This window comes from Zootoca vivipara, chromosome 6, assembly GCF_965207765.1.
Source record: "Zootoca vivipara chromosome 6, rZooViv2.hap1.1, whole genome shotgun sequence".
NCBI lineage: Eukaryota > Metazoa > Chordata > Lepidosauria > Squamata > Lacertidae > Zootoca > Zootoca vivipara.
The window spans coordinates 53,912,130-53,939,633 of record NC_142589.1 but is presented as its reverse complement, the minus strand read 5'-3'; the positions used below and the strand labels follow the sequence as shown (position 1 = coordinate 53,939,633).

Genomic DNA, 27,504 nt, shown 5'->3' with positions numbered 1-27,504 from the left:
ATAATTAGCAAACAGGATAAAATAAGGGAATGCAATAATAACTGCATTAATCTGATAAGTTTTGTAGAATTGGTGCTACTTGTGCAACCATGCTTTTTTTACTGTCCATATGTTTAATTCAGATTTCCTCATACGGCAGAAAACCTGTTAAGTAAAAATATGGTGCACATTAGAAGTCATGGATGTGGTGGAAGCTTATTAGCATTTTAAAATTTTAATTAATTTATTTTTGAGTGAGTTGCTTGTCACGCCCATTTGCTCCTTGCCTGAATAGCCCAACAACATCTGCTAGCCTTTTTTTCAATTGCTGCGTGTTGGACTCTCATTATTCAAGTTACAGGTAGGTAGCCGTGTTGGTCTGAGTCGAAGCAAAATAAAAAAACCTAAGTTTTTATTTTGGTATGAGCTTTCGTGGGCATGCACACTTCTTCAGATACAGTACACACTTCTTCAGATGTGTACTGTACTGTATCTGAAGCAGTGTGCATGCCCACGAAAGCTCATACCAAAATAAAAACTTAGTTGGTCTTTAAGGTGCTACTGAAGGAATTTTTTAATCTCATTATTCAGTCTCTCAAGATAGCAACACATGTGAGGGGTTACCTTGGAGACAATAACTGTGACACATTGGAACTTTTTTTTTAAAAAAAATGGCACAGGTCTTGTGTAAGACCACTTTATCTGAATTTCCGTATGGTTAAATTTCAGTGTTTTAATAATCTAAGGAAGCCTGGCTTGTTTTAAGGCCACGGTAGCAAAGCGACCATTGCCAAGGATGAATCTCAACACACGCACGGAAGGACGAACGTATGCCCATTCTAATAGGGAGCAAAGTTATCTACCTTCCACGCTTCTAAGTACAACCATATAGCGCATCTGAAGCCCTTTTAGCACTTTAAGTTGAGTGTAAATGTTAATTATGAAAGCTCTCCCTTGCGTGCCGCCGCCCTACCATTGGGTAAGATCCCTTCCCCTTTGCCACCTTCCTGGGTTTGGGTGGGTGCGTGGAACTAGCCGGGATTTGTTCTCCAGCAAGAAGCCCTGGACCGCATTCGAGAGGATGCTGGGAGTTGTAGTTTCAACGAGGCTGTATCTTACACCGCCCCGTTCCCCCGGAGTGATGCATGCCGGGAACTGTAGTGCAGCCCAGACTCCCGCCTCGCGTGCCGCTTTTTTCCACCCCATCGAAGTTTCCCAGCATGCTTCTCTCGGCCGCTCCCGCTGATTGGCTGGCGGCGGCTGGAGGCGCATGCGCAATTCTGAGACCCGGGGCCGGAGCTGTGTTCTCGAGCTTTTTGGAACCGCTAAATCCAGAGTGGAAACCAGGAGGAAGCGCTGGCGGCGACTCGTTAAGAAGAGAGTGGCGGCGGAGCAGCAAAAGGGAAAAAGCAAAAGCGAGCAGAGCAGCCCCGTGGGTGCTGGGAGGTGAGTTTGGTAGGACGCGTCATACCTCTGGGCAGTGACGTCAGAGCACTAGGGGTGACGACAACTCTGAGTGACGTGGTCGTGTGGAGAGCAGGGAGGGCCGCGGTAGCGCCCTTCCCCGGGGGAGCATTCGTAGTGGGGTCGGCAAGTTGAGGCTGGGGGTCGAGAGGAGTCCCGGGTGGGCCAGGACGGAGGCTGGGACTGGCTGGAAAGGTACCGGTAGGCAAACTGTATGGGGAGCGGGGCTGGGACTTAGTGGCAGGAGGAGGAGGCCTGTGGGTTTCCATAAGGCCTCCTTTCCCCGCCCCGCAAAGTTGCAAAGGTAAACACAGCAGCAACTCAAAATACATAAAAGGAAACTTGCGGCAGCAGCCATGGGCTGGTAAAAGCTGTAAAACCCACGCCGGGTATTTGGGGTGTTTGACTGAGTGGCAGAGAAACGGGGGCTGAGGTCAGTAGACTGCACAGATGAGGGAGAAACAGTAGTGCTGTTTTCTTGAGGGGGCCTTTTGGGGTATATTTGTAGGGTTTGGTGTGGGAGGTGAACAGGCAAAAATTTGGAGCCAAGCAGGGAGCATCTGGGGCCTGAGTTCCCAACTCATGTAATAACGAGGTGTTAGGGCTGAGGGAATAAAAATCATAGGTGGTGTTGAGCTAAGGGAAGGAGGGGTCCCGTGAGTTGCTGATGTCCTAAGGTAACTGGTTGTATTGGGAGCAAGGAAGGGCTGGCCCAAGACAGTTTGACACCTGAGACAAACCACAAAATGGCACAAAGCTGCCCACAAGAGAAAAAGAGGTGTGTGAAGATCTGCATCAGGAACAAGCGGGGGTCAGGGTGGAAAGGAATAAAGTGCTACATCGGGAACAAGAGTGGGAGGAGACCAGCAGTGCCTCCTATTCACCGGGAGGCCACTGTAGAGGCAACATTGGGGAGGGGGGCAGCAATGCATTCCTTGGGGACTGGATCTGCTGTCCCTGTGGACCCTGCCGCCTGAGGTGGGCCTCATGGGTGGTTCCAACCCTGGAGTGGGGCTTGGCTGATAAGGCAGAGGTAAGTCACTTGGTGGGGTTCGTAGGGGAACATCTGAGAGCATTTTGTTTTCTTGTAAGGGACTGGCAATGTTCTCTGGGACTGTGTGGAAATGTGCCACATATTTTTTTTGCATAGGAGAGGCATAATGGGAATGGGCTAGGAGTTTGAGGCTCCCTCAATTGATAGGGTTCACATGTTAGCTTTTAACAGGCCTCTCTTACCTTGTTGCTGATGGGGATGGGTGTGGCCAGGGCAGGAAGATAAATCAGGGGTGTGCTGAGAGAAAGCAACCATACAAATTTTCCCAAGCTGTAATGAATGATACATGATTTCAATGACTGCATCAGCGGCTATCCTTTCTCCTGAATGTGGTGTTTTCTTAGCTAGTAATGACTTTTAATTTCCATTGAAATTGCCAGTCATCCTCTGAACTTAATGCTAAACAGAGGGCCACATTTTTCTTTTACTAGACGCTGTTGGAAGTGGCTTGGAAGGTGACTTACAATGAAGAGCCAAGATGGGGAAAGCAAAGCTGTCCTTCTACCTGCCAGCCCTTCCAAAATGAGTAGTGTGCTGGGGTTGGAAGACTTAGCTGAGGCTCCCATAGTGACTACAGAAAGCTGTGAATGTCCACACCAGCCTGAGATGTGCAGCTTGAACTCTTTGGTTGACGGAAATGTTGAAAACCCAATGAGTGAGGAGCAGAGTAAGAAAGAGGGTATGTGTTTTCATGAGGCCCATTGCCCTTTCAAACGTTAATTTTTATATCCCTTTACATTTTTCTGCTAGTAGCTTTTAAACATTTCTTTTCTTTGTTTTTGCACCACCACCGATAAAAGGGAACGTTGTTTATATTGCATACTTTCTTAAATCTCACAATGCCCATCTTTTCATCGACTGAGAACTCTAAAGCCAAAACACACCTGAGGCCAAACCTTGCTCTCTTCTGGGAAGCGTTGGCCTCATGTCTTCCCCTCCTCCCCTGTGCTGTAATCCTAATGTACCACCTTTATTCCCAGCACCTTATTTACTAAACACTAGCGTCTACATGGCTAAGAAATGCAAAAAAAATGACTTGTATATATTTATCAGCGCAATATATGCAGTGGTTTACGTAAAGTTCTTATTTTTTAAATGCTTTAACCTTACACATGAAGTTAGTTTTTATGTCAATTTTCTGTTGTCAGTTTCCAGACTTGTTTTACAGAAAAAAACAGTTCATTTCTTCTGTGCTATTATTAAAATGTCTAGCACATTAAGAGCAGAATATTTTGAAATATTGAAAGTATGTATGCTATTCTGGTACTGGTAGACTCTATAAACTTTGCACAATGATCTGAAACACAATAACATTTTATTTGCACATGTTCACACATTTAACATGCTGCCACCTGGCTTGTAACATTTTTCGTATTAATGTTAAATAGTGTTGTTCACTTCTTCCTTTTGCAGCACTTTTGGTGGATGAGGCTGTATCCCAACCCCACCAACCGGTTACCTGTGATGTCTCTGAAGAGCTAAGCAGACAACTGGAGGACATTCTGAACACATATTGCCTGGATACAAACCAGGAAGGACCAGGAGATGACAATGGGCAGAGTGAACCTGTAGAGATGGATGAGGCAGAAAAGTGCCAGAGTGAGTCGCCAAGGAATGGCGAGCAGGAGCAGAGTTGCCCTGAGATGAATGGAGAGAAAGAGGGACCCAGAGGGACCAGCGATTTAGGCGGCGAGCGTGATCAGAAACGAGCCCAAGAAAAAAAGAAAGCTAAGGGGCTTGGTAGGTGGTTCCTTCCTGATAGTGCTCTGCTCTGCTGTCCCATCCTCAGTTTATGTCCAAATCCTAAATGCAGTTGCCCTTGCTAAAGAGTAATCACTATTGCAATCTCTTCATGGGCCTCTGGTCTCTCTGCCTGCTGTGCTCTGAACAGTCATGCCAGGGCTGTTGTGGCTGGTATTGACTCAACTTCTTTCTGTCTTAGGCCTGCCTATGTTCAGATTGTAGAGTGCTTAAGGAGAGAATTGCAGAGATTTTTCACATTATGATGACTGAAAAAACATAATGTGAGCTGGCTGCTCTCTGGAAAATGCCTTTTGTTTAAGAGCAATGAGATACATAAAGAAGGCAGGAAAGTGTATAGCAGAGACCAGCCCACCCCGGCCCTGATCTACCACCTTTTAGGGAACTGGGGGCAGTAGTAATTTCCACAGTCTACAGGTTTCTAGTTCCCTAGATTCTTTTGGTCTTGAACTCCTACTCTTCACCCCCTACCCTGTTTCTCATATTTTAAGACATACCCATAAAATAAGCCATAGCAGGATTTTTAACCATTCAAGGAATATAAGCCATACCCCGAAAATAAGACATAGTGATAGGTGCAGCAGCAATGCCGGCCGCAGCAGGAGGAGGAGGAAAAAAATAAGACATTCCTTGAAAATAAGCCATAGTGTGTTTTTTTGAGGAAAAAATAAATATAAGACATGTCTTATAATATGAGAAACACGGTAGTTCTTTTCATTGTGATCTGAAGATGTCTCTACATTATCCTTTGTGTTCCAGGCAAGGAGATCACGTTATTAATGCAGACCCTCAACACTCTCAGCACATCTGAGGAGAAACTGACAGCCCTCTGCAAGAAGTATGCTGAACTGGTCAGTGTCTGGCAAAGTGAGAGGGAGGGATGCTTGAGTGGGGTATTAGTGCAGGAGGCAACAGGAGAGGGCTTCTTTTGAAAGTGAGAGCTTATCTCTGAGGAAACCAGATGCCAGGAAGCTTCTGTCAAATTCACATGACGTTAAATAGTGTCCAGATCAAGGAAAGTTAATAGTACCACAAAGTTAATAGAACCACTTTATTCTGCCTTGATCTGACCCCACCTGGAGCACTGTGTCCAGTTCTGGACACCGGAGTTTAACAAGGATATTGACTAGGAAGCATGGCATTGCAGATATTTTGCCATAGATTGGACATTGCAAAGACTATGAAACTCCAAGAAAGGTCAGGTGAGATTGTCTAAATCAGTGGATTGAGATGCATTACACCTGACACTGTGGGTTTGGTGAACACACTGGGGCAGAGATGAACCTGAACAATAACCCCCTATTACTATCAGCGGTAAGAGATAACTGCCACTGGAAGCCATTAGCAGAAGTACTCATGGTCAGTGAACAATCTGGAACCACTTCTGCCTAAAGTGTTTTAGGTATTTCACAGGTCTAAGGCAGCTCTCTCAACCCTTTAACTGGTAAATCTTTTGGTAAAGTCTCCTTTACCAGTGGTTTGGGAAGGCGTGCTCTACAACTCCTCCATCCATCCTGCCAGCACTGGCAGCAACCTGGCAATAAGCACACTGCTGCCTGTGGTTTAGTTTGGGGTTCTCAAGAGGCAATGCACTGCTAGAAGCCTGTTGAGCACTTCTGCTTGGCCATAAAGGTTTCTGAAAGAGTCTCCAAGGACAAAAGGAGGGAGCACTCTGCTACCTGGGTGTTTTGCATTCCTCATCATAGACAAAGCTACGTTATCTATGGTCCCTATGAAAAACTCCCAAGTCCCTTGAAGACAAAGTTTGCCCCTTATGAAGGGCCAGGCGGTTAAGTGGGATTTGGATATGGCACACACGTCCCCAAGGTTTAACCTACAGTTGCACCAAACTATAATAGCATGTCTTGGCTCTAGCAGAGGAGTTGGGTGATGGAGTCCCACTTGTTCCAAACCTGTTATGACCCACAACAAACTATACAAGATTCAAAGCAAAGCATGCACTTCTTCTTCTTCTTTGGCGATCACTCATAGCCGAGTAAGATTGTCTTCCATAAACACGGTTTTAACAATGAGTCCGTAAGTGACTGTGGAGGCCAGTTCTGGATCTGCACGTCCTTCCACAGTGGGGACATTGGTTTCCGGGCGGGAGTTGGTCATGGTGTGGATTTGCCAAGTGTGCCTTCCTCTTAGCATGTTTCTCCCTTGTGTCCTGAGATTGAGTGTCTTCAAAGCCCATGGCACCTTTGGTAAAGGCTGTTCTCCAACCGGAGCGCTCACAGGCCAGTGTTTCCCAGTTGTCAGTAAGGTTTGAAGGGGGCTTACAAGTCTGTTTGCCTAAGTGGTGTGAACACCCTTCAGATCTTGATGCCCAACACTGTATTGTGCTGCTTGCATCCTTAGTATTTTATAATACCTGAAAAGGACAGCAGAGGTAGGCTACATGAGAGTCCCAACAATTAGAGTTGCACCCAGGGAAGAAGGCTGCCCAATGGGACTTGGGTGGCTGATCTCTCTTGTGGCTCAGGGATCTGCCTTTCCAAATTCATTGGCCTTTAGCCTAGCCAGAAAAAGAGTGCTGCATTTCTAGCACAGAAGGGCCACCCAGGATGATGCATCCCTCCACCATGTTGCTTCAGTACTAGTTTTTCCTCTTCTCCCCTCTCTGTCCTTACTGCTCGTATATTTGGGAACACTCCTTTTACTGTTATGTGGATACCATTACTCATCATGCGTGTCCTGGTCCGCTTCTCTTTGTCCTACCAGCTGGAAGAGCACAGAAACTCTCAGAAGCAAATGAAAATCCTTCAGAAGAAGCAGACCCAGTTGGTGCAGGAGAAGGATCATCTACGGAGCGAGCACAGCAAGGCCATCTTGGCCCGCAGCAAGCTGGAGAGCCTGTGCCGGGAGCTCCAGAGGCACAACCGCACCCTCAAGGCAAGTGAAGCCCAACCTGTAGGTAGCCTCTCCCACATCTCCATCAAAGCCCCGGCTGCTGTACCAGTGTCATGTGCAGGCCTCTTGTCTAGAGACCTGTGTGACGCTGCTGCACCTTTGGCATCAAAAGAAAGCCTATCCAAGCAGCGTAGTTCAGCCTAAGAAGGGGGATAACATTGTTGTGGGGGCAGCTCCCAGATTGCCATACTGGATGTCTTAGGTTGCCCTCTTGGCTGATTTTAAATGATCACAGTGGAGCCCCCAGCCTGTGACTTTGTAGACAAATTGGGGTTTTTTTGGGGGGGGGGACAGGATGGGGGAAGATGGAAGAAGATAACAGCTTCTGAACTGGATTTCAGCAGGTGTTTTCCTATAAGAGATGATAAATAATTGCTTTTCTCCAGCGAGCCAGTCCATTTTTAGCTAAGCATTGCCTACTGTGACTTGCAGCCATTCCCTTTCCCATCGCTGCCAGCTGAACAGAAGCCCTTTAAAGGGGAGTGCCAGGTATACCCACCCGAGAGCCTTCTGCCCACAGGAGTCCTCATTCTCACCCTAAGCTGTGGCCTTTCTTCTGCCCCGACTTTCACATGTTCTTTCCAACCCATCTCTTTAGGAAGAAGGTGTCCAAAGAGCCCGGGAGGAGGAAGAGAAGCGTAAGGAGGTGACATCCCACTTCCAGGTGACCCTCAACGATATCCAGCTGCAGATGGAGCAGCACAACGAGCGCAACTCCAAGCTGCGCCAGGAGAATATGGAGCTGGCCGAGAGACTGAAGAAACTCATTGAACAGTATGAGTTGCGAGAGGAGGTGCGCAGCCCACAGTGAGCGGTGGGGTGTGCATTGTGACTGGGGGGGGGGGGTGAGGGACAACTGGAAAGTTGGGGAGGTAGGGAGAAGTATCCCCAAATCTCTGCAACCTTAGTCTTATGATAAGAATTTACTTCTATACCACCTGTTTGTTACCCAAGTGAGGGAACAGCTTTTAAATAAAACACAGAACCAAGGGAATTACAGCAAGCTTCAGATCCAGTTAGGGACCCAGAGTTTATTAGACACTATTGCAAATGTCCCACTTTATCACTGTTTCCTTAGCAACCAGGCCTTTGACAGGGTTGTTGACATTCCTGTCCCTATCTGTTCCTTGGAACCTTTCAAGGAGGTGACGGATTTCACTCTAGTGCTAACTCAAAACAGACATGGCAAAACACCCTGAGTGACCGTTTGTGCCACTTTCAGGGTCAGATAGGAAAGGAATGCAGCTATTAGGAGTCATAAAATGCAGGCACACAGGAATCATTCATGGATGCATTCTAGCCAAAGGTTAAATGCAATTATTGAAACATTTCTAAAATCAAAAACATGCATTTGGGATCTCTGGTTTTTACATCAGTCTCATAAGTGTGCTGGCTGAGGCTGATTGGACTTGTAATCCAAAGCATCTGGAGGCACCAGGTTTGGGAAGGCTGGAATAGAGAATGTTGAGCTAGGTGGCTCAAGGGTCTGACTTTGTATTAGACAGCTTCCTGTGCTCGTAGTAGCCAGTGGCCTGTTGGCAACTGAAGAAGCACCATTTTGATACCTGAGTCTGCACACTGGCTTTAAACTGACCTGTCCTATGCAGGCCCCCAAATTAAAATGCTTTCACTTTAAAAAAAAACACCCCAAAAACATTGCAGCTTTTTCAGGTATGCCAGAGGCAACCTCCCCATGAGCAATTGCTTTCCTTCGGCTAACATGACTTGTGAAAACAAAAGTGATATTTGTGTCTTGATATTGTGCCTGTGACTTTCGGCTCTTGCATTTGCCAGAAGTGGCTGCTGCCGCTGACTGACTGACAGCCTGTTTTGTCTTTCCATTGGCAGCACATCGACAAGGTCTTTAAACACAAGGACCTGCAGCAGCAGCTGGTGGATGCCAAGCTCCAGCAGGCTCAGGAGATGCTGAAGGAGGCTGAGGACAGGCATCAGCGGGAAAAAGACTTTGTGAGTCTTGCTCAAATGGTCCAAGGAGAAGCCCCAGTCTGGCTGCCGCAGCCGAGCATCTCTTAGGAAGAGAGCTGCGTCCAAGCTAGGGAGTCCTTTCCCCTCCTCCTGGATTTTTTGATATTCCTTAAAGCTGCATCAGGCCCTCCTTGCCTCTTAATTGATCCTCTAAACATGGAGTGGAGGGAAGTTCCAGGCTGCAGGGTGCTGTTCTCCTGCAGTGGTGGGGGTGGTAGGGAGTTAATTTCTCTTACTCCATTGCCTTCCCCCTGTTCCTTCTCTCTTGCACAGCTATTGAAGGAAGCCGTGGAGTCCCAGAGGATGTGCGAGTTGATGAAGCAACAGGAAACCCATCTCAAGGAGCAGGTGTGTGCGTGGGTGGCATTCTTTCCCCCCTCCCCCGCTATAGTTCACATTTTCTATATAAAATCCACTTTCTTAGAATGGGGAAACAATTTTCCTTCTTGTGACCTGCTGGCAGGATCGGTTGGTCACGACAGGAGCATAGCTAAAGGAACAGTTGCTTCCTCCAAACCTAAATTGGGTTGGAATGTTCTTAGGCACTTAAGATGGTTTAGTTTGAGTTCCTAGCTGAGTCCTGAGTAGCTCCCTCTTCCCACCCAATCTCTGCACTTGCACTGTTTTCAGTAAATGGTGCTTGAAGAATGTTTGCATATGTGTGTGTGTGTGAGAGAGCGAGAGAGAGAGAGAGAGAGCGCAGTTCCCTTTCTCTTACTCAGCCCCGATCTAAAGAAAGAGTTGTAGATGCTAACTCTTCTTCCCTCCTCCTTTTTTCCAGCTGGCCCTCTACACAGCAAAGTTTGAAGAGTTTCAGAACACACTATCCAAAAGCAGTGAAGTGTTCACAACCTTCAAGCAAGAAATGGAGAAGGTACTGTATGTTCGTGCTGCCTTCGTGTGCTGTGGGAGGAGAGGCTCTGACTCTTAAATTGTCACTCCTATTGAACAACGCTTAAATTCTGAAGCGCATCAGCCCATCCCTTTGAGCTGCTGCCTTGGGAGGGGAGGACAACCCCTGAATGTTTCTCTGCTGGCATCCCAGGACCGACTGACTTACCCTGTTTTTTCCTTCCTTGCTGCAACCCCATAGATGACAAAGAAGATCAAGAAGCTGGAGAAAGAGACCACAATGTACAGGTCCCGCTGGGAAAGCAGCAACAAGGCCCTTTTGGAAATGGCAGAAGAGGTAATGTCGCCCCTGCCTTACTCCCCTTGGCTTCTCTAGGGGAAACAAGAGTTTCAGGGTCAAATGCATAGCCAAACAGGCCCCAGAAATTTCTATGAGGGATTGAAACTGTGTCCACCCCTTCAAAACTTTGAAATCCTCAAGGATCTAAATAGTGTTCAAGAAATCAGATTTTCTGGAAGATTATGTTCATTTCCCCCCTGACTCTGCACTCAGGAGAGAATAATAAATATTGGCAGATCCAGTACAAGATGCTGGTGCCTGTAGTTTTAGAGATGAGTTGGAAATGCTAAGCAACCTTTGGCTGAAATCTCAACCTGTAGATGGCCTGTGTGTAGTTTTTAAGTCCTTGGAAACATCCTCCTCCCTATCTGCCACTTTTTTGGGGGGGGGAGGCATTTTGGTGAAATCACAAATCCTCTCCATCAGAAGAAACCTCTCTTGCTCTCTCACTTCCTTAGTTTTGCTCTCGGCATTCCATGCTGTTGAGTCAGGATTTCTTTCAACAAGCCTTTGAGTTTTTGTTCTTGCTCTTTGCTTGGCGCTCAGTCCTGGCATTGCAGTTGGGTGCTGGCCAGTTGACAGAAAGACAACCCAGGAATGGTGCCCTTGCTTTTGTTCTTCATTGCTGGCTGAGACTAGAAGCTCCAGGCCAACCTCAACGCCACAATGAGTTGGAGTGGAGTGGAAAGAAGCAGGGATATGCACTTCCCTGCCCTTGTACTTGGAAGTTTCTTCTTCCAGAGCACACATTGCACTACTTGCTGTGGGGCTTCTATACCAGGCGGTTGTGAGGATGCCAGTGGTACAAGGAGCTGAGGGTTAGTTACTCTCTGGCCCAGAGCTGGCCTGTAAGCTGGTTAAGGACATTTCCCATGCTTATGAACAAGCAACTTTCCAGATGTCTTAGCAGTTGTATTTAAGCAACTTATTTTTGTCGCCTTTTCACGCTCTCTTCTGTACCTTGGCAAGCAGGCAGGAGCTGGCTCTGAAATTGATTTTGTTGTCTCTTGCAGAAAACTCTCCGGGACAAAGAACTGGAAGGGCTCCAAGTGAAAATCCAGCGCCTGGAGAAGCTCTGCCGAGCCCTGCAGACAGAGCGCAATGACCTGAACAAGAAGGTGCAGGACCTGTGTGCCCTTGTGCCTCCCGCTGCCAGCACGGACCTCCAGGGACCACCAAAGGACCCATCCCAAGGCAGCTCAGAGGAGCTGGCACCTCGGGGCACCACCATGGAGGAATGCCTTGCCCTGGCACAGGCGGTGTGCTGCACTGGACCAGCCGAGAGGTTTGGGGAGCCAAGCATAGGAGGAGCCCCTGCTCGGGAAAAGATGGATGAAGCTGCTGTCTCTCTTGAGTAAAGATGGAGGAAGGGGGAGAGGCAGGCATACCTCTCCAGAGACTGGGCCCCAGGCCTGGGGTGACAAAGCTCAGTCCCCCACCCCCCAGGCACTTAAGGTGTCCCAGTTTAAGCTTGAAGGCGTTTTTCTTTTCTTTTTTGCTTTATAAAAATTATCTCACTATATATTACACGATATGATGTGCAGGGCAACTCCCACTTTTTATATATAGGCCTAGGAACTAGATTGAAACACATCCTTGTGTGTCGTGCGAACATCTCGATAAGTGTGTGGCAGTTTCACCAAAATACCTTTTGAAGTATGGGTGTGGGGGAATCTTGCCAACCCTAACCCTATCCCCCTCCCCCAAACACAGTTCGGCTGCTACATCTCACTGTGGGTGCTATGCCATGAATGCAAATTTAGGAGGTTGGCATCAGGGCGGCCCTTGGAGGATTTGTTTCTTTTTCTCATATATTGACCAGACCCAGAGGCTTAAAACCAGAACAGGAGACTCGGGAGTTTGCTATCTAGTAGGTTATTTTTAGCATGTAGATTCCCCCAAGAAAGTGGAGAATAAAGTAGATGTGACTTTGCTTCACGGGGACAGGAGACTGAGAGTCCTGTTGGTTTGAGGAGAGGGTGGGTGGGGAGCATCCTCTCTGGGACTTTGCTACTTCCAGAATCTATGTTTCAACAGCCTTACGACTTCACCGTTGCCTCTATGCTTATACACGCACAAGTGTATGTATTAAAGATTTAATCCAAAGGTTTTCCTTCCTTAAGTGTTTTGCACATGATGAGCACCCGTGCACATGGTTGCATGTGGGAAATGCTCTGGGGGTGGGGGTGGGGCGGGCAGGGGGAGTGAATCCCCTGCATGTGTTATATACTCCTCTTTGGGATACTTTGGTATTGAACGTCTCCACAGTCCCAGAGGCTCAGGGAGACAAACCCTAATCTCCCAGGCAGCAAAGCCCAATAACTAGAAACAAACTTAACACACATCAGGAGCTGCCTGGAGATTGTCCTCCGTGACCGGACTCCCGTTTCCTTATCTTAACAGCACTTTTCCTTGAGCCACCTTCTCCATGAGCCACAGAGTTCCATGTCAGTAAAAAAGAGGTTTCCTATTTAGTCCTCAGTGCTGCCATGGCTAGTTTAAAAGCATAGAGGCTTTTTCTGTTTGTGATTTCAACTTCTGCTGCTTCTTTGGCTTGAAACCCAACTACAGACTTCTTTGCGTTTTAGTAGCTGCCTTTGCTTTTAAAACTTTGCATCCCTCCTCACTGGGGCCATGATTAGCCTTTATTATAATTCCTGTCTTGCTGAGCTGCCTATTCCTCAGTTGTGTTTTGAGCTGTTGAGTGTTGGTGTTTGGGAACAGCTGTGGTCCGGCACCATTCAGGCCCAGCCCTATATACTTCAAACACTCTGTGTTAAAGGAAGCTGGGCTTTAGGAAACAGGATTAGCAATGCATTTTGTACGATCTGACTTCTCACTCAGGTTGGCAGATTTCTTGCAGAGCTGTTTTGCTTCCTTGTTTCTCTTACTGGGTGACATCCAGCATTGCACCAGCAGATATGGCAGGACTTCACCTTTGCCACAGCCCCTGTCCCCACGCACACCCAATCTGCTCTGGAGGGTCCATCAACCCTTGAGCAATTTCAAGGGTGATGGGGTGGCTGGGGTGGGGCTGGGGAGAGCAAGTCCATGCTATGAATGGGCCGCCTCCCATCCTCTTCCTCGTACTTTGCAGGGCTTGGCCGAAAGCTGATGAATGTAAATGGGAGATAGAACTTTAGTCTTGGAGCGGGACAGAACTGAACACCGGGATGTTTCAAGAAAACCTTCCAATTTTTTTTAATGCAGTGGTACAGGCAATATCTAGATCTGTTATATATATCTTTGTATCCAATACAAATGAACATAAACTTGACTGCATGTCTGTGCTCCTTTTTTTCTCCGCTACCATCATGGATATTGAGGCAGGCTATTGAGCTTGGCACACGGCACCAATTTCCAGATTCCATCCTAATTCGCTAAAAAGGGTATTTTGGCCCTTTTCAAGGGGCTTGGGACAGTTTTTGTATCACTTTCATGTGTACTGTAAGCGGTGAAAATGGGTCTGGGAAATATTTTTCACTTGCTTAGCTTCAAAATCATTTTTTGGTTAGGATTCAGAAATAAAACCAATGTAGTGCTTTAGAGGGAGTGTTAGACTTCTTAAGCATTAACACCAGACTTTCAGGTCCCAGTTCAAGAAGACAACTCAGATTTTTTCATTGGTCTAGAATACTGAAGACTGAAGTTACAAGGGGTAGTCCTAATTTGTATTATAATTTAATTTGAACTCTAGTTACATTTTTTAAAATGAAACCATAGAGCTGTGAGGGACCTCAAATACCATCCAATGTACTGTTACAGCAGCCTTGTGGAGGTGTGGGCCATTCAGCTTCTGTTTAAAAACCTCTTAACCAAAAAGAGTGTCCACCACTGTTCCAGATTGAATATCTTGTGCTGTTAGCATGGCAAGTTCTTCCCAATGCTTTGTTGAAACCATGTACTGTATGTAAATTTGAATGAACTGGTGTGGAACGTGGGGTGACCTGACACCCCTCTGATTCTGACCATTGGCCAGGACCGATTTTGAGTCAGATCCAACAAAATCTGGAGCATAGATGAAGCAGCACCTGTATCTCCAGTTATACAACTGCCATGAGGCATCCTAGCCCCTGTTCAGGCTTTTGGGGGGGGTGCAGTGTGCTTTCATGAATTGTACTCCTTCAGCAACACTTGTGATAAAGGAATTGTAGCTGTGTGCCCTGCCCCAAAGCCTAGGCTATGAATATGACCAAACGCAGATCCACCCCCACTGGGGAGGTTCTGCAGGCCATCATATGTCAGGCTTAAAAGCTTCTGCTTGGGGCAAGCAGCTAAACTTCTAATTTACATTTTTCAAAGGATGGGGGCTCCACCTCTCCTTTTCTTTCTTTATAAAGGTCCTGCTTCTACCCTGGATAAATGTACCAGGTCAAGCTATCCTGGGCGTGAAGGGAGGGAAGAAGTCTAATGTACTACTTGGGCTGAATGGACGCTGTGGGGTCAGGAGGGGGAAGATGGGCAGAGGAAGGCCTACCTAGGTGGAATCCGATGCCTTCTGTCCATGCCCAGAGACCTTTTCCCGTCTACGTGCTCTTGGGCTACTGAAGCCTATCCTCCAAAACGGGTTTAAGAATTCGGGCGTTTGCAATGGGCTAGCTCGGAACACGGGTGGGGAGCAAGCTAGTTTTCCAAGGGCCCGGATCTGAGCGATGGAGCAGCGGCTGCTGTCCACGAAGGCGGTGGCAGCGTCGGATCCAGTGAAAAGGCATGTCATTCTGGCCGGCGCCAAGCCTCCCTCCGCCCGAGCCTTGGGATACCAGCTGCAGCCGACCCCAGGCGGAGCGGACCCTGAGCATCGGGCCGCCGTTTCCACAAGCCCCTGCCTGGCCACCGCCTCTCCGAGAGGGTGCGCGCGCACGCGCTCGGCGCTTCTCGGGCGCGCAGCAGCAAGAACAGCCGCCGCGGGAGCGTCCCCCATGGCCCTTCTCCGCAGCAGAGGTCAGTGTCTCCGCAGCGCGTCCTCCACTCCATGCGGTACGAAGTGGGGGGAGGGGGCGCGTGGAACCTCGGCGAGGAGAACGTTCCGATTTGGAACGCGGAGCGAGGAATCAGCGTTCCAAATCGGAACGTTGGCTGTGGCATCTTTTGTTGCTGGCAGATGGCGGTGGGTGGGAAATTAACCGGCCTTTTAAGATTGCCGGCGGAGAGCAAGACCTTTCCTCCTTTCGCCCCGGACCCCGTTTCTAAGGCAGCAACCTCTTCTTAGAAGCCAGGCAGGGCTGTTTGTTAAGGCGCTGCATCATCGCCTCCTCCTCTTCACGGTCTTGTTTATCGATCTATTTATGTGAGCTCCTTCTGTGATGCAAGGGCGCAAATAAGAGAAGGTCGATGAGCAGGGGAGGGTTCAGATTAGCACTTCAGTGTTTGTATATGCGGGAGGGCGGGGTGTGAGGTGACTTACTCTTTCTAAAGTGTTGCTACCTAAATGAGATGCACAGGGCATTTCTCATAGCGGGAGAACCAGTCCTCACCCAAGCAGCTGACAACCCCCAGCAGCTACTGCCGGCCCCAGCGCTAAATGCTCCCGTTAGAGAAGGAGCCCTTGCACCCATCACTCACCCCACCGACCCACCTCTCTGATAATTGGCCCTAAACCAAGAGGTGTCCCTGATGGGACCATGTGCCGTAACAGAGCAGGGGCTGCAACACCGGGGAGCAGTTAGCTTTGGAGAACTGGGCGGAGGGAGGATTACCACCCCTCCTCAAAATGTCCCTTCTGGAATATTAACACATTTATTTATGAATCAATTTAAATTCTACCTTATTTTCTTACACAGAGCTAAGGGGTGTAAAATACATACCCCACCCTCACATGGACGCAGCCAGGATTTTTGTTGGGGGGGGGCAGGCTTTTGTGAGGAGGACTGGACAACCTCAGATTTGTATTGATTCTTATTGATTTTGATTGATGGGGGGGAAGCTGCCCCCTGCCTCTCCTGGCTATGCCCATGCATTCTCATTTTATTCTCAAAACAAACCCTGAGAGCTAAGTTAGCTTAAGCAAGCAAGACATCTTCCCAACACCACCTGGTGAGCTTTGTGGCTGGCTGGGGACTGAAGCTGTCTCTCCCTAGCGCCAACACTGATCAGCGATGCCATTTTCTGGGTTGTATCTTCTGGTAGTGCGGTGAAGAAGGCTAGTATTATTCTAGGCTGCATCAACAGAAGTATAGTGTCCAGGTCAAGGGAAGTAATAATACCACTTTATTCTGCCTTGGTCAGACCACACCTGGGATACTGTGTCCAGTTCTGGGCACCACAATTTTAAGGAGGATATTGACAAGCTTGGAATGTGTGTGGAGGAGGGCAGCCAAGATGATCAGGGGTCTAGAAACCAAGTCTTAGAAGGAATGGTTGAGGAATCTGGGTAGGTTTAGCCTGGATAAAAGGAGACTGAGAGAATATATGATAGCCATCTTCAAATATCTGAAGGGCTGTCACATGGAAGATGGAGCGAGCTTGTTTTCTCCTTGTCCAGAGGATAGGACCCAAAGCAATGTATTCAAGTTACAAGAAAGGAGTTTCTGACTAAACATCAGGAAGAACTTTGTGATGGTAAGAGCTGTTTGACAGTCGAACAGCCTCCTTCGGGAGGCTGTGGACTCTCCTTCCTTGGTGGTTTTAAAGCAGAGATTGGATGGTGTTCTGTCATGGATACTTTAATTGAGATTCCTGCATTGCAAGGGGTTGGACTAGATGACCCTTGGGTCCCTTCCAACTCTACAATTATATGGCTCTAAGAAGGGTACCTAGGTATCTCCACTGAACCAAAAACACCCAGCACCTCATTTTCTCATCATATTGTCTCCAAGTAATGAGAAACTCAAGGGGTAATGCAACCCATGCATGATGTACTTTTGAAGGGGAGAGCAGTAGAGACTTACAGTAGGCTGCATCCAAACTTACTGAGCAGTCACCTTGATTTGTTTGTGGGAAGGTTGTACAATCTTGCATCGAGCAAATGTTTTCCCAACACTTTCCCGTGCATTTTCCCCATCACTTTTTTTATCACCAAAACAATCTTTTCTGTAGGGGGAAGCAAAATTGTTGTGCCCAAGCATTTTTTTTAAAAAACAACCTGTGCAGCCTGGATTTGCCAGTGACTGAATCCTACCTGAAAATAGTAAGTCAGAAAGTGTTCTCACATTGTACTTACACAGTTCTCACTGTACTCAAACAACAGCAGAAATCTGAGTAAAGCGGGGTTGGAGACATTGAGGCAAAAAAACGTAGTTTTAATGATGACAGAGGCTTGAGTGCAGCAGAGATGAGGGGGTTGTTATTTTTAAAAAACAAAGCTGTTTTAACAAGGAGAAGTAGCAGAAATGGGTGCATCATAGCAGCTAACACAACAGAGCCTTCCCACCTCCCTTCTTCTTGTATTCAAACCTTTTTCTAATATGCCACTTCCCCCCTCTTAATGTCACCTTGACTCAAACCTCTGACACTGTTTAAAATAACCATCCCCTGCTCTACTTCATTCCGCCCCTGCTTTATTCAGACCTGCACTGCTGTTTAAAACTACTGTTTCCCTACTGTGTTCTTCCAGCCCCACTTATGCGGTTTCCCCCCTTCAGTGTTTTTCCCTTCTCGCTGTACTCAAACTTCTCCTTCTGTTCCTCACCTGACTCTTGTGTGTGAGAGAGAGGATGAGGAGCTCTCAAAGATTTCACTATATGGAAGGTTCTTTATTCAAACCTTTGCTGTTGTTTGCTAGATCCAGTTCCCCACCTCTGATTCAAAGGGTTGGAGATGGGACAACCTGCCTTCTCTTTTCCTCCCCTACCCCACCACAACTTCCTGCAAATCCAGGATTGTGATGAATCCTTCAGTGGGGGCTGTGCAATGACATCCTTACATATCTATGTATATAGGAAGACATATTTATTTGTCTCTTACTGTCTTGTTTACTGTTGGGGTTATAAAAAAAATATTTGCAAGCTGTGTGAAGAGTTTTATTAAAAGTTTTGTACACCCTGCAATTTTCTGATGAAGAAATGGGTTTTTAAAAATAATAATAATAAAGAATGTCTGTTCCAGCCTTTTATTTTCACTGAAGGCCAGCCAGATTCCTCTGGAAGGTGCAAGAGTCATAGCTCAGTGGCAGAGCATCAGCTTTGCCTGCAGACAGTCCCAGGTTCAGTTCCCCTATGGCATCTCCAGGTAGGGCTGGGAGAGACCCCTCCCGGAAACCCTGGAGAGCTGCTGCCAGTCAGTGCAGGCAGTACTGAGCTGGATAGACCAAGGAATTGACTCGGTATAAGGCAGCTTCCTGTGTTCCTATGGAAGCCCCCTGCAGAGCATGGCAGGACTGGCCACTGCCATGTTGTTTGCCCCAGCACCTGATGTTCAGAGATAGACTGCCTTGGAGCACAGGAGGGTCCATCTAGTTATGTTCATGGCTGAAAGCCACCAATAGGCTGTTGCTATCTCTTTCTCTTTCTAGCTTATCTTTAGGTTCATTCTCGGTTCCCCTGAGTGGTTTCCAGTGTGTGACTAAGAGAGACCTGCTGCTTCCGGGATGGAGGAGAAGAAGAAGAAGAAAAGTCCCAAAGCTCACCTAGCTCAACCAGTTCCAGCCAGTGCTCTCCGCAAGCTGCCAGTCCCGTCTAGCAAGAGCACCTCTTTCTCCCTGGCGATGCCTCATCTCCCTTCGCCAAAGCAAAGAGCCAAGTTCAAGAGGTCAGCCAAAGCTTGGGGCAGAGTTGCATGGTTTCCTTTGGGAGGGATTTGAACCCAGAGCCCAGCTGGCTAGAATTTCATTCATCTAGCCGCTGCCAAGCAGAAAGATTTGAAACTGGGGAGGAGGTGTTTAATGCTTATGTTGTGTTCCTACCTTTAAATAGAACTGTTTGAAATTGGACACTCCATGCATGCTTAAGGACACTTTAACCTTATGCTGATTTATTTTTTAAAAAAACAACTTGCTTTCCCCTTTTCTTGCTTTTTGCTACTGCTTTGAGTTTGATGATTTGTATTTAAATGGTTGCATCATTGTTGCTTTTTTACATTTCTAAGCTGCTTTGATTGACTTATTGGTAGGGCGAGAGCAGGGTATACTTTTTAAAAGTAAGATAAAATTAATAGGTCTGCTTTTTTTTTTTAAAAAAAAAAAAGCTAGCTGCCTTCACAAAAGGAGGGCACTCGGCACATGATTAGAGGCACTTAACCCCTGGAAACATTATTGGAAATGAAAAACTTGGCAACCCTGCTTTTGAACAAAATTATCTCAGCATCTCCTTGCAGTAGCAAACAGGGCACAGTCAAAAACAGCAAGTCAATGTATGAAGAATTACAGTGTCTTGGTTATGCCTTGCTAAAGCCACAAGCGGTCCTTGCTCCACCCCACAGTGCCTTAAGGTAGCCTTCAGATGCTTGGGACTACAACTCCCACCAGCTCCAGCCAGGTTGGCGACAGCTTACCTAAGGTCCGTGCCCCTTAGAGAGAGCCCCCCTCTTTTCCCTTTGAAATGACACCTCTCCCCAGATTAAAACCCAAGGCAAAGGGGACCCAGGCTTCCAGTTTGGGGCTGCCCTTAAGGGTGGTAGGAGGGAAGATGGACATGATTGAGTGCTGTGAGCAATGTCCTCCGGAGCAGGCCTCACTGAAATGAAAGGAGACCTTTGCTAGAGCAAGCCAGATGGGTACCTGGGTGGTCAATGGCATTTCTTTATCCAGTAAACAAAGCAAAAGGATTTGACTTCCTAGTCCAGGTCTTGTAGCCTGGTGTGTGGGAGGTGGGAGGGAGTTGGAAGGAATATGTCTTCTGAGCTGAATGTTCTGGACTGAGAACTTTTGCTTTAAAGTTGTGGGTAAGCAGATCAATGTCCAGTAGCTGGGGTGATGATATAGCACAATTTCTAGCAGCATTTAGGGGGAGGTCAGCTGCTGAGAAGAATTCCGCATACAGGAAAAATGCTCTGCTCCTTTCCAGTTAGCTGTCCAACTTTCTGTTCCACCCTGGAAAAAAATCACCCCAGTGCCTCCCTGTTAATATTTTGGCGTGGAGGTCTCCCCCTCCTCTCTCCTCAGCTCTCCCCCACAACTTCCATAGGAGGAGGTGAGGCTGCCTTCCTAGGAGAGATTTTGGCGTGTTTCCACCCCTGCATGCCCAACTGGCCATTGCGTTGGCAGAGCCCCTGACTCCTTGGCAAGGAAAGTGGAAATGATGCTGAGGACAAACTTGGAGGCTGTCTCTGGCTTCCTTTGTGCTCTGAGAAAGGAAGACGGACTTCCTGCTCGGTCCCTCCCTGCCCGTCACCTTTTCTTATTGCTGTTGTCTGACGCAGAGCAAACAAGGAGAAGCCCCGAGCTCCCCAGCCCGGAGGCAGTGCTGCCACAGCAGCTGTGGGGACCCCTCTGCAGCACTCGTTCCTGACCGACGTCTCGGATGTGTATGAGATGGAGGGGGGCCTCCTGAACCTCCTGAACGACTTCCATTCGGGAAAGCTGCAGGCTTTTGGTAAGCGCTTTGGGGGCCATTTCTCAGTCCTTGAGTTCCCAGAGAGAAAACCATCTCAGAAATATCCATTTCTGGATGGTGTGTTGCAATATGCAGGGGGTTAGACAGGGGACGGCAAGGCCTGAATTTGAATCTTTGCTTAGCAAGTGCAGTTAGCTGAATTAAACTTTCTCAGCTAACTGGTCCTCCCTGCAGGGGAAATGGGGGTGGCATCTCCTAGAAGCTCTGTGGAATAACGCTGGTGTTCTTTATCTCGACTAACGCAGGGAAGGAATGTTCCTTTGAGCAGCTGGAACACGTTCGAGAGATGCAGGAGAAGTTGGCTCGCCTGCATTTCAGCCTGGATGTCTACGTGGAGGAACTTGCCGAGGACCAGAAGAAGACGGTGGCCGACAGGAACCTGGATCAGCTGCTGACAAATGTGAGTGCTGTGAGGGATCCTGGAATCCCTTTTATGGCTGGGAGACTCTTGCCCTCTCCGACCTCCTTGCTCAGCCCGGAACTGAAGAGCTCAGGCTGCATACACACTATGCCTTTGAAACACATCCAAAGCACACACTTTCCCTCAAAGAATTATGGGCAATGTACTTAAAGGTTACTGGGAATTGTTAGACTGTGATGGGTAAACCATAGTGCCTAGAATTCTTTGAGGTGGGGGGGGGATGTGCTTTACAAGGTATAGGTAGTGTGTATGTAGCCCAAGTCACAAATGTCGTCCAGCACAAGACATGCTTGGGTGCCTATGCCTTTGTTGTTATGGAAACATATATAATTGCCTATGCCCCTGAGAAGTTGGGAAGTTTATGAGCATCCATGACCTCCCAACTACTCAGTCTGTGTGTAGGGTGCATTTGCAGGTGATAGGTAACAATCTTTTACTTCCTAGCAAAATTACACTCATCTGCCTGCTGGGGGAGGCCTTGCTCTGTGCTCCTCCAGTAGACGGGCAGGCCAGTCAAGCACCCGACATCACAACGATGTCAGGGACCCAGTTTTTGTCCATGCAGACGATCGTTGTGATGTCGGGTGCTTGACTGGCCTGCCCGTCTATCAAGCTAAGCCTGTGGGGGAGATAAGGATCCCTCCAGCCTCCTGGCCAGATCCAGTTCCAAAACCTTGCAATAGAGCTTTTTCCAATTTGGTGCAATATCTATGGGACTCTCTTCTGCATTTTAAGAAGCAAGTTAAGAAGCAAGTACCTGCAGGCAAAATAAGGGAATAGGAGATATTGGATAGCCCCTCTCTTTAAATTTTGGTAAATGGCAGCCACAGAGGTGGCAGTGGGAGATCCCTCTGGCTTCTCCCTTAACAAATACCTGTTTCAGGGGCATCTTTTATCTGAAAAATAGGGTTTTGCCTGTGTATGTGTTAAAAACACCACCATACACACTCACTCAGTGCCTGCACCCCTGATGCTTATCACTGCCTTCTCCCAGAAGCTGCTATTTTCCAAAATCTAAAGAGGGGGATCATCCTATCACAGAGCTCCCTCACCTTGCTTAGTGTGGCCCCAGTTTATTTCTACTGCAGAATGTGGAGTTTCTGCCCATGGAGTCTTACATTTTTTCAGCACCACATTCCCGAGTTACTGTAGTACAGAGTGTGGTGGTGATGTTCCGCTGCCTTTCCCCGCATGCTCGCCTGCCGCAGTTACGGACTGCAGCTCCCACCGGTCAGGTGCTCTCTGTGGCTGATGGGAGTTGTAGTCCGAAACAGCTGGAGAGCACCAGGTTTGGGGAGGCTGATTTTGAATGTCAGCTGCTTCAGTGCAGAAAGGACACCTCTTGCTTTTCAGTGGCTGACTCTCTTTTGTTTTTGCAGCTGGAAGAACTCAGCAACTCCATGTATCCTCCTTATGGTGCCCAGTGTGCAAATGCTCAAGCCATTTCCCAGACAGACTGGGGGCAGAGGCGATGGTGGGGGCGAAGGGTGGGACACTGGGTGGGGTGCATTTTGTAGAGAGGAAGTAGTCCATCCATCTGGGGCAGATAGGCAAGGTTGAATAGTCCAGCTACTCCTTTTTAAATAGGATATTCCCCCCTGGCTCCCTCCTCCTCTCTCTCCCTAAGAGAAGCAGCATCAGAGTGAAAAGGTATGTCTGTAGAGAAGAACTGCTTTCCATTTTTCCTTAATAAGACACCTCAGACAAAAGCTCCACCTGGCAGAAAACCCTGACTTGGAGGATGCGTCCACAGTCTAGAACAAGGAGGAGGAGGAGGCTGCCTGGTTTTTCTCTTGACTTTTCATTAAGAAGCCTCAAAAAGAAAAACAAAGGAAGCAAAGAAGAAGCTGCGGAGCTGAGCAAAGAAGACCCTCGTGCAGAACTACTTCTGGACTGTACACGGAAAGGATAAGTTAGATGAAGCCTGGTGGAAAAGGATACGACTCCTGGGTGTCAGTGCCCTGGGGACACCCTGCAGATGCAGCCTGGAAGCCAGCCCCCAGCGGAGACTCCTGTGCCCCACGCCCAACAGAGGGCAGAGAGCTCCACTGCAGGGCCCTGGGTGATGTGGCAAGGGATGCTGGGGGAGCCCTCTTGGGCCATGCAGAGCAAAATGTCCTGTGCCAACACAGAGAGATGCAGGCTCTAGGGCTTCGCTGCCTGCAGACAGTCCTTAAAACCAGGATCTGCTGTCCCCCCCCCCTACAGCTCCAGACCAGTTTGCACACATGCCATGTGTGTACACACACAGTTTGACAGGCAGAAGGCCAGCAAATTGAATGGTGATGTATTCCATCAGTCTTGCCGCTTCTGCCAAGAGTTGTCTGCCTCCAGTTTTAATATGTTTTTTTTTTTCAGCATAGCATGAATGCTCATTTTCATGACTATTTGTTTGGTGCCCCATCAACATTTTTTTTAAATGCCAACTGTTTAATAGGAAACTGCTCCTGGGGTTTCCCAGGGAAGGCCAAATTTATCAGAATTTCAGTTGAATTCTAATTATACACTGTTTTCCATAACCACATTTTTGCAAGCAATTTTCCCTAATGCATTTTTGTATGTTATTTTCATTAATGTATGCATTTTATGCACACTTTCCCCTAACATACACATTTTAAAAACATTATTTGGTTGGAGAACTCTGTTAGACTTCAGAGGAGTGCGAATTTTGAAGAATAGCTGTATATTTATTTACACATTGTTTTAATAAGCACAACTTGCGGAGTTCTGCATTAAAATGCAATCCAGACCCAAATTTATCCCCCAGGCCTATTTGTAGAGAGCTGGTGTAGTGTAGTGGCTTAAGAGACTGACTATGAATCAAGAAGTGTCCAGTTTGAATCTTGCCTCTGCCACAAACTGACTAGTTGTCCTTAGTCACTTTCTCTTGGCTTCAGTACCCCCTTCTGCAATACGGAGTACAGTATGATAATATCTTACAGAGCTGTTGCTAAGCTTTACAGCTAGAGAGAGTACATGTGAAGGTGCTATATGAATGTTAAGTGTTGTTATTTTTATTATCCTCATCGTTGGTATCATCCAATCCTTGGTCTGCGTGTTTCATTTCTGCCACGAAAAGGAGGACCCAGTTCCCCGATACCAGATTTGAAGGACAGGTTGTGGAACTGTTCAGGGAACCACTGTCACTTGAGGAGGGGAAGTTTCCTGGCTCCTGCCAGGTGAACTTCTGCACTCTCTCTATTCAGGATGTAGCTGCCCCTTGCAACTGCACACAAACAGCTGATGTGCTAGAGGTGTAGAAATACTATTCCTGGGGTACCTCCTTTCTCTTCCCTGGGGCTTATCCCTCATTTCTTGCCCCCGCTCCTGCCCCCACAACCCAGCCCTAGGAATCCCCAGACAGGCCTAATCCAAGACTATGCTAGGTTACCCCTACATCACATGTAGGGGCTCTGGCGGTTGTTCCAAGGCAACAAAATGGAGATGCAAAACTTTCCCAGTGTTAACAACTTGGGGAATCTAATTAGGGTGAACATTTGCTCAATCAGAACCTAGTGAGACAGTAATGCATAACGAGTGATAAAAGACTCAAGATTATACATGAAATGAAGGTATATTATTCATTTGCTTCATTTAAGGTATATTATTCATATAGATAACTGTGGCATTTGAAGAAATGTAATATTGCAGTATAGTACTGTTAGAACTTAATATGGATATCGCCTCCAGATGGCCTCTACATTGGGCATGATTTGCCTACACAATGTTTATGTGGAGGTGATATGGTGTCTGGTTTTTATTGAGCAAACATTCTGATTTGTTTTCAGGGATGTTATACGACAATGGACATTCCTTGTGATTGCATTGCTTGAGTGATGGTGTTATGCCTTCCTTTTAATCAGTTGTTTATCCCACACTTTTCAGTGCATTTTTAGTGCATCACTTTCTTAACTGCAGAAAGCTCTTTTTTTTTTTAAGTGGCTTTGTTGTGCCGAGCAAACCTAGGTTTCCAGAAAATTTAGCCTCCTGACTTGGAGCCATCTAGTTGTGAAAAAGAATTTCTAAGTTTGATGGCACATGTAGCATTTTGGAATAAAATACTTAACCATCAATAGCTGTGGGCTAGGATCCTGTGGCCTTTAGCTGGGTGAGAGGATGTAAAAAAAGAATTAGACCCCAAGCAGGCAGGTAGAAAGAAAGAGATTCTCTGACCACCTTTTATATACCAGAAAGATTGTGTTCTCTACCTTTTCTATCAGTTTCATTACTTGCTTGGCAGGCCCATATAAGATGTAGATTCTGGGTGCCCATAATCTGTGAGCCCCTTCCTTTTCCAGCACACCTTTGCTCAGGTCACTTTGACACTCCGTTGTCAATCATGTTATCGATTCCACATTTGCTGAGGCACTGTGGCTGTTGTTCTCATTGCGCTCTTAAGTATCTTATTTATGCTGATGGGATAATGTTTCCTGTGACGACCTCATCAGGTTGCCAGGGCTTCTTGTGACTGTCCCTGAGGGTCAGCAGAAAGTTCCAAGCGGCCTGCGCAATGAGGCAGAATTGAGCTTTAGCCCAGCTGCTCTACTGCCTGCTGGCGTTTGCTCTGCCTGCTGGCTCTGCAGGCCTAGCTAACTCCAGATCAACATCCAGATTTTCCATGTGGATTAATGCACATGGGAGCCACCTCCACCTTCCTGCAGGAGAATTTTTTTTAAAAGATAATTTTTATTAGATTTTTCCAAATAAACAAGAAAGAATAAAACAAAAACAATTATATTCCATCTTAGATTGCCCCTCTCAGTTCCTTACGCTCTGCCGAGCTGTGACTTCCCTGCCTCCCTCCTGTCATTCAGCTTTATTTCTCACTCTTATCTCACAGTTCCTTTTTACAAACATGTATAGATTAAGTTCGTAGGATTTATTTCAGTCCCGCTGGTGTCCTTAAACTTCTACAGTTCTTCTCCATATAGTCAATAAATTTGCTCCATTCCTCCTGGAACTTTGTCTCTCCCTGGTTTCAGATCCCACAGGTCAACTTTGCCAGTTCTGCATAGTCCATAGTTTTTGTCTGCCACTCCTCAATCGTTGGTATATCTTGTAATTTCCATTTTTGGGCTAATAAAGTCCTCGCCGCGGTTGTAGCATACATAAATAATCTCTGATCTCCCTTTGCTATTTTCTCTCCCACTAGTCCCAATAGAAAAGCTTCGGGCTTTTTGGGAAAGGTATACTTAAACATCTTTTTCAACTCATTATATATCATTTCCCAAAATCCTTTTACTTTCTTGCATGTCCACCACATAAAAATTCACCATCTTTATCTTTAAATTTCCAGCATATTTTACTACTCATCCTATACATTTTAGCTAATTTTTCTGGTGTTAAGTACCATCTATACATCATTTTCATTACATTCTTTCAAAGTGGTACACTTCCTGCAGGAGCAATTAGCACTGAGGAGTACTGGGCAGGAATCTCGAGGACCATATTTCTTGGAATTTTTCTGACACTCAGTTCCACACACACACACACACACACTCCAGTTCTGGTGGTGCTGCAAGTGCTCCCAACTGCCTCCTTCTCCTGATCACCCTTAGCCTTGAACCCGGAGTCACTGCCAGAGCCATTTGGATAGCTGGACCTGTAGTGCACTGCCCGTCCCTTGAGGCTTGGAGAGGATCTCACATGGCCCAGTTAGTGTTTGTTTAGTAACTGTCTGATGGTGTAAAGATATGGATTAGTGAGTTGAAGTCCCATGGAAGAATTCTTTGCTAATGCATAGGACTGCTGAAGGCAGAGGTTAGTGTGGCCTTCACCAACATGGTGCCCTTCAGTTGTTTTTGGCTACGTCTGGAGTTGTATTCAAAAGCATCTGGCTAAGACTGGATAGTGTGTACCCCCCAAAAGCTGCACTTAAAATCACAAGAAGCAGATAAAGTATGCAAAATTTAATTTGTATTACTAGCTCGCTTCCTCGTGTTCTCTTTCCCTCCCAAGCTCTTGTAAACCTTTGTGAAAATTGTAGTCTACTGAACAAATGGATGTGGTTTTATAATTTTTTAATGTTATGCTTGTTAACACATGAAATGTTCATTGTGGGAGGGGATTTATAAAACCAGCTCATAGTTATTAAACTTTCTATAGGACAAAAGGTTTGTGTGTATATTTGGTAGGTAAGTTTATTTTGTGCCTTTGATTTTGGCATCTAACTTGGCAGCACTGCAATTTAGCAGCACCCAGTCGCTGCTGATGTGCTTTAAGCTGCAAATGGTATCACAACTTGGTT

General features: G+C 46.9%; 2 protein-coding genes across 5 annotated transcripts; both read left to right on the top strand.

Annotated features, from left to right (window-relative positions):
* The first annotated feature begins 1,261 nt into the window (after positions 1 to 1,261).
* Positions 1,262 to 13,626, top strand: TXLNA (taxilin alpha). Of its 3 annotated transcripts, none has more exons than XM_088672173.1 (11): positions 1,262 to 1,425; positions 2,929 to 3,176; positions 3,911 to 4,237; positions 5,018 to 5,109; positions 6,983 to 7,153; positions 7,770 to 7,964; positions 9,020 to 9,139; positions 9,431 to 9,505; positions 9,939 to 10,031; positions 10,251 to 10,346; positions 11,363 to 13,626. In XM_088672173.1, the coding sequence occupies exons 2-11, from the start codon at positions 2,963 to 2,965 to the stop codon at positions 11,705 to 11,707; spliced, it is 1,728 nt and encodes a 575-aa protein (XP_088528299.1). In that variant the 5' UTR covers positions 1,262 to 1,425; positions 2,929 to 2,962; the 3' UTR covers positions 11,708 to 13,626. The 3 variants fall into 3 exon arrangements, with proteins under 3 accessions (XP_088528299.1, XP_060131856.1, XP_088528300.1); XM_060275873.2 differs by having other exon boundaries at positions 6,983 to 7,157; positions 7,774 to 7,964; XM_088672174.1 differs by lacking the exon at positions 1,262 to 1,425 and adding an exon at positions 1,494 to 1,638.
* Positions 13,627 to 15,003: 1,377 nt separating this feature from the next.
* On the top strand, positions 15,004 to 27,369 carry CCDC28B (coiled-coil domain containing 28B). 2 transcript variants are annotated; one of them, XM_088672176.1, is made up of 7 exons: positions 15,238 to 15,290; positions 17,385 to 17,475; positions 18,799 to 19,034; positions 20,643 to 20,815; positions 21,082 to 21,236; positions 22,637 to 22,659; positions 22,961 to 27,369. In XM_088672176.1, the coding sequence occupies exons 3-7, from the start codon at positions 18,874 to 18,876 to the stop codon at positions 23,013 to 23,015; spliced, it is 567 nt and encodes a 188-aa protein (XP_088528302.1). In that variant the 5' UTR covers positions 15,238 to 15,290; positions 17,385 to 17,475; positions 18,799 to 18,873; the 3' UTR covers positions 23,016 to 27,369. The 2 variants fall into 2 exon arrangements, with proteins under 2 accessions (XP_034976617.1, XP_088528302.1); XM_035120726.3 differs by lacking the exon at positions 17,385 to 17,475 and having other exon boundaries at positions 15,004 to 15,290.
* Positions 27,370 to 27,504: the final 135 nt, after the last annotated feature.

Bases quoted from the DNA above. Each gene is read 5' to 3' on its own strand.
- TXLNA (XM_088672173.1), top strand. From the start codon at position 2,963: ATGAAGAGCCAAGATGGGGAAAGCAAAGCTGTCCTTCTACCTGCCAGC. The intron at 9,506-9,938 runs GTGTGTGCGTGG...CCTTTTTTCCAG, and splicing joins AAACCCATCTCAAGGAGCAG to CTGGCCCTCTACACAGCAAA. The intron at 10,032-10,250 runs GTACTGTATGTT...GCAACCCCATAG, and splicing joins TCAAGCAAGAAATGGAGAAG to ATGACAAAGAAGATCAAGAA.
- CCDC28B (XM_035120726.3), top strand. From the start codon at position 18,874: ATGGAGGAGAAGAAGAAGAAGAAAAGTCCCAAAGCTCACCTAGCTCAA. The intron at 19,035-20,642 runs GTCAGCCAAAGC...TGTCTGACGCAG, and splicing joins CAAAGAGCCAAGTTCAAGAG to AGCAAACAAGGAGAAGCCCC. The intron at 21,237-22,636 runs GTGAGTGCTGTG...TTGTTTTTGCAG, and splicing joins TGGATCAGCTGCTGACAAAT to CTGGAAGAACTCAGCAACTC.